The following is a 6,232-nucleotide window of genomic DNA, read 5'->3' as shown; positions in this document are numbered from 1 at the left end:
CATAAAAAATCAGTAAAAAACCCAAAAGAGCCAACAGACATTATTTGATTTATAAACAATTTAATCTACTCTTTTGGTTTTTTAATGATTTTTTATGTTATCTTATATTATATTCATATTATATTATGTTATATTATAATATAAATAAATTATTGGATTGTCAATTGAATCTCACTTTTTAATTTATTGTTTGTAATTTGCATTATACCCATATTTATGTAGTATTCAACTGATGTACCAGTGAATTTTATATACATACATATATATACATACATATATATACATACATACATACATATATATATATATATATATATATATATATATATATATATATATATATATATATATATATATATATGTATGTATATAATCATCAACATCCTCATTGTTTAATGTTCGCCTTCCATGCTAGCATGGGTTGGATGATTTGACTGAGGACTGGTGAACTAGATGGCTACACCAGGCTCCAAACTGATTTGGCAGAGTTTCTACTGCTGAATACCCTTCCTAACGCCAACCACTCCGAGAGTGTAGTGGGTGCTTTTACGTGCCACCAGCACGAGGGCCAGTCAGGCGGTACTGGCAACGGCCATGCTCAAAATGGTGTATTTTACATGCCATCTGCACAGGAGCCAATCCAGCGGCACTGGTAACGGCCTTGCTCGAATGTATTTTGAAGTGTCACCAACACAAGTGCCAGTAAGGCGATGCTGGTAACGATCACGCTCAAATGGTACTATTTACGTGCCACTGGCATGGAAGCCAGACAGCTGCTCTAGCAATGAACACGCTCAGATGGTGTTCTTAGCACTCCACTGGTACAGGTGCCATCCCGATTTTGATTTCACTTGCCCCCAACAGGTTTTCGCAAGCCGGGTTTAGTGTACAATGAAGAAAAGGTTGGCATGGGTGCCAGTCATCGAATTTAGTATGATTTCAATTTCACTTGCTTCAACAGGTCTTCACAAGCGGAGTTTAGTGTCCAGTGAGGGAAAGGTACGCATAAGTGGGCTGGCTACACCCTTGGCAGAGGCCTTGGATTATGGTCTCACGCACAGCATATTTCCAAAGGTCGCGGTCACTAGTCATTGCCTTGGTGAGGCCTAATGTTCGAAGGTCATGCTTCACCACCTCATCCCAGGTCTTCCTCTTCCACAGGTTCCCTCAACCGCTAGGGTGTGACACTTTTTTCACACAGCTATCCTCATCCATTCTCGCTACATGGCCATACCAGCGCAATCGTCCCTCTTGCACACCACAAATGATGCTTCTTATGTTCAGCTTTTCTCTCAAGGTACTTACACTCTGTCGAGTATGCACACTGACATTACACATCCATTGGAGCATACTGGCTTCACTCCTTGTGAGCTTGCGCATGTCCTCAGCAGTCACGGCCTATGTTTCACTGCCATGTAGCATTACTGTTCGTACACATGCGTCATACAGGCTGCCTTTTACTCTGAGTGAGAGGCCCTTTGTCACCAGCAGAGGTTTATTTACCCCCATTTACAGGGGTAAATGCACAACAGGGACAAATCTCACCTGAGAGATGTGGGCCTGTGTCCAAGACTAAGAGAAAACTACAGTTTTACAATATAAAGGAGCAGCCATCAGAAACACAGACCATCCCAAGTGGTGGTGTTCTATCACCATTGGAACCAAAAACTTTGAAGCCATCAGAAGAGAAAAGGAAGAAATAAAAAAATGACAGAAAGGTTCAACAAATTCAACTTCGTCTTCTATCAACATTACCATGCGGTTAATGCGATTGACTCTTCTATGCAAGAATCGGTCTAGAGTGTCATCAATGGCATCACGATATAAAGGAAGAGATCAGCAAAGAAGAAAATAAATTTTTGGGTACAAGATAAAGCCAATGATGACAATATAAAAATAAGTGAAAGAATATCCTCATCAAACTTTCCCAAATTGAACCAATCAAAAATAAAGGACTTACTTCTGTTTTCTCTGTAGGAAGAATTTTAAAATTCCGAATCATCTGAACAGCGGCTATCTTGAGCACCAGCTTGGCCAGTCTAATTCCAAGACACATTCTTGGTCCTGCACCAAATGGTAAGTAGGTAAATGGTACTTGCTTAAGTTTTGATTCTTTGCTAAACCTGTAAATAACAAATGTATATCTATGAGCAAACAACCCAGTTTATTTTCAATCTTACAAGGGGTTACCCAAAAGTAACTGGAAACATTCTCTATGGGACAAGCCCGCTGTAGTTCAGGCTTCTGCTGTTAGAAGCCACTTGTTGTTGTTTGGGAGAGGAAGGCGGTGAAGTCAAAGGTATTGATGGTGGTGGCATCAGGAGTCTGTGTATGGCAGTTGTGGTGGTACTGATGGTGGTGATGGTTGAAAACACTCAATAGAAGGAGTGAGAGAGAGAGAGAGAGAGAGAGTCTGCATGGTTTCTCACACAATGGAAAGAAAACTTTGAGAATCTTGTAAGAAACCATATGTTTATTTATAATGATATAGAATATGGAGACTTGTTCATCTTCAAGATTTATTTCCCCTTATTTTATAACTACAGCATATTTTTATGGTTGTTACAACCTACATACATTTCCACTGCATAAAATATGACCAGTTTCACATGCAACAAGGCATGATTTTCTGTGTAGCTTCTTGAGGGTCTGTCCATTTGGCTAGTTTCGAAGCGAATACAGTTAGTTATTTGTTAGTTAGGATTCAGGGGAAGGTAGGGGAAGGTTGTTTTTGAAACTGAAATCTAGTCTGTTTGTATGCTTGTGCAGTTGACCCATTTCCCACCCATTGCTGTCCAGAGTGAGGGTTCTATCTAACTAGGTCAAGGTTGATGTTACTGTTTTGGCATGCCTGCTTGTGTATTGTAGTAGTTGGGTACTTGACCACCTTATGTTCCCTTATATCCCTCCAAACTCACACACTACACACTCATATATATATCTATATATATATATATATATATATTCTTTATTTGTGAACTAAGGCTACTATTGGTTTCATGCTAAGAAAAGTAGGAAAATCCTTTAGTATCTTAACAATTTTTCAAGCTAATTATTTCCACCACTGCAGTGTTGAGCACTCATTTTCATCATTCAACATTTACATATATATATACATATATATATCATTTATATATATATACATGTATTTAGGTATAAACATATGTATACACACACACACACACACACACACACACACACAAAAACACGCATACAAACATTTATATCAAAGAACATAGGGCGATTCCTTCAATATTTTCAGAGGTCACCTGAGAGAATTGGCTTGATTAAAAGGAAATAAGGTCCAGGTATGTTTATTAAAGCAAGCAATAGATTAAACCTAATAACACCTAAGACTAAGAACAGTAATGGTAACTCTGAGAGGCTTCCACCTATGCAATTTCCATCTAATGCATCATTCACACAATATGTGTTTGACAACTTAAGCATACAGCCATATTTGGCCTTATGAAAGAAACAGTAATTTAGAATGTTACCTTTCTGGAATAAATTTTTCTGGTTCTGGCCAGTATTTTGGATTGTAATGAAGAGCATCCACAGCAATTCTTAGGGTCAATTTTTCAGGAATTCCTACACCTTTTATTGTGCATGCTTTATTGCACTGACGATCCAACCTGAAACAGCAGTTTATAAATATAGAGTAAATGAACAAAATATAACCAAAATTCTCAATTCTATTTGACACACAAACACACACATTGTATGCGCTTATACAAAAATGTATATATACAAATGAAATGGAACCTCATTCATTTCCTCTGAAGAAAACGCTGTGGCTCTGGTGCATGGAACTATCAAACTCCATGTTATTTATATATACCTACAATATTGCATTTACTTGCATAAAATGTATTATTATAACACTTAGTCGTTGATCATTCAAAACAGCTGTAAAGATATTACTTAATTACACAATGTATATTGCATACACAACTTTTCATATAAATACAGTCATTATGCCTGGTATTGTTTGGCTGTCTCTGTAGGTATATGTGCGTGCATGAGCATCAATGTATGTATAATGGATACATATGTGTGTGTGTATGCTGAGAGAGAGAGAGAGAGGGAGAGAAAATGAGGTTGATATCTCACAACACCTTTCAGCAAACAAAATGGAGAACCTTGTGTCGAAATGGTATAAGAAACTTGTTGCAACCAGCATTAGCAGATCTCGGGATGCAAAGCAAAGGAGAAAAGCAGTTGCAAATATGCCTCTTACAGTGACCCATAATCCTAATACTTGTAGCATCTGTGGGCTTCTTTGCAAATCGTTGGTAGGACACAAATGTCACATTCAACATAAGCATTGCGATTGACAAAGAAAAACTCAGTTATATGCGAAGTGTATACATCATAAAAGAAATGGCAGCATTCACCTACCCAGTTCCAAGTGGGTACATCCTTAATGACTCATCCATGCACATGTCAAGGTAAGTTAATTTTGTAACATTGTCGTAATCAGGAAGATCCTAGGACACAAAAAAAAAAATTGTTTTAATTATAACAACAATGTAAGTATTTTCCATCACTCCAGTTTATTCAGATGAAAACAAATATAAAAAGAGTACAGCACATATCCTCTATGTGCCACTAGGTCAAAGAGTGGGAAAGTTCAAAGGATGTCTACGTCTGCTAGTAACTACATAGTCACATTAGACAATTAGTGAAAGCATCTTTTAGCTTTTATTAGGGCACTGCCTTGAAGAATTTTTAGTCAAATGAATTGACCCCAATGCTAATTTCTTTTTAAGTTTGGTACTATGGTTACTTTTGCTGAACTACTAAGTTATGGGGACATAAACAAAGTAACACCAGATGTCAAGTGGTGGTGAGGCACAAACACACACACACTTTTATACAACAGGCTTCCTTCAGTTTGTATTTACCAAATCCACTCATAAGTCTTTGGTTGGCTCAAGACCATAGAAAAAGACACTTGCCTAAGGTGCCACATGATGGAACTGAACCTGGAACCATGTGGTTGAAAAATAAACTTCTTACTCCACAGCCACACATTACCAAGACATACTCGTTTGCAGGTGACAGCTGACTCTTTAATAATCTGTATATCTATATACCTCAGTTTAAAATATCAGTGCTTAGTTGTTATTTGTTTCAGTTAGTGGACTGTGGTCATTCTGGGGCAGCACCTTGAATGGTTTAGTTGAACAAATTGGCCCCAATATTAATCATTTAAGTCTGGTACTTATTCTATCGGTGTCTTTTGCTGAACTGGGGGTGTAAACAAACCAACACCAGTTGTCAGGTGAATGGTCACAATTACTAACAGAAGGATAGACACATGCACATACACATATAAAAGGGGCTTCTATGCAGTTTCTATCTGGCAAATTCACTCAAGCAGCTTTGGTTGGCCCAGGGCTACAAAAGTAGAAGATACACGCCCAAAGTAGGACTCAACACAGTGACTGAGTGAGCTTGTTAACCACATAACCATGCCTACACTTAAATGCGAAATTCATTCACAATTTTTCCACACACAACTGCCTCATTAATTTAATCAAATATTATTACTGAAATGAATAAAAAATAAAATTCATAGGACTGTATATTCTATTAGAAATATAGTCACAAATGAATGAAATAAGAAAGGATTTTTAAGATTGCTGTAATATATTTACCTCTCCCAGAACATCTATTATCTCTTCATATATTTTTTGTTGTGGTTCAGGGTTGATTGCCATTAAATGTGTGAAGAAAGTGAGACTAGAAGTAGTGGTTTCATAACCAGCCAAGAAAAATATCACACACTGGGCCAAGATTTCGTCGTCAGTAATTCCTATGAAAAAGTAATTAAAATATTAAAATTGAATGTGTAATGTTCTGAAATGAGTTGTAGTTTTAGTAATTATTATGATAGTAGCATTCTGAATTATTAAACACAGGCTAAAGTATTTAAAATATGTACAAAAAAGTATATAAACTTCATCTTTATAGTCTATAAGAATGTATAATATTCTATACGATCCTCTTTACAGTTATAAGAGTGTATAAGATTGTATATAAACATCTTTGCAATGTATTTCATTCAAGGCTATATTTAGCCACAGTAGATCCTGTAGCTTATGCTATACATGGATCTAAATTATACACATATTCATACATGCATGCATGCACACACACAGACACACAGACACAGACACACACACACACACACACACACACACACACACACACACACACACACACA

The 6,232-nt window shown here is 37.0% G+C and overlaps 1 protein-coding gene across 1 annotated transcript in view; it reads right to left on the bottom strand.

The window, feature by feature from the left end:
* The window catches only part of LOC106868831 (cytochrome P450 3A7), a 388,137-nt gene that overhangs the window by 379,574 nt on the left and 2,331 nt on the right, over positions 1-6,232 (bottom strand). The window contains exons 3-5 of the mRNA XM_052976879.1: positions 5,664-5,821; positions 4,402-4,490; positions 3,498-3,635 (exon numbers count right to left, since the gene is read on the bottom strand). Coding sequence (XP_052832839.1) covers positions 3,498-3,635; positions 4,402-4,490; positions 5,664-5,821 — 385 coding nt within the window. The remainder of the gene's footprint in view (positions 1-3,497; positions 3,636-4,401; positions 4,491-5,663; positions 5,822-6,232) is intronic.

Source organism: Octopus bimaculoides, chromosome 26 (genome assembly GCF_001194135.2).
Source record: "Octopus bimaculoides isolate UCB-OBI-ISO-001 chromosome 26, ASM119413v2, whole genome shotgun sequence".
Lineage (NCBI taxonomy): Eukaryota > Metazoa > Mollusca > Cephalopoda > Octopoda > Octopodidae > Octopus > Octopus bimaculoides.
Note: the sequence above shows the minus strand (reverse complement) of the source record. Positions and strands in the feature narration are given on the sequence as shown.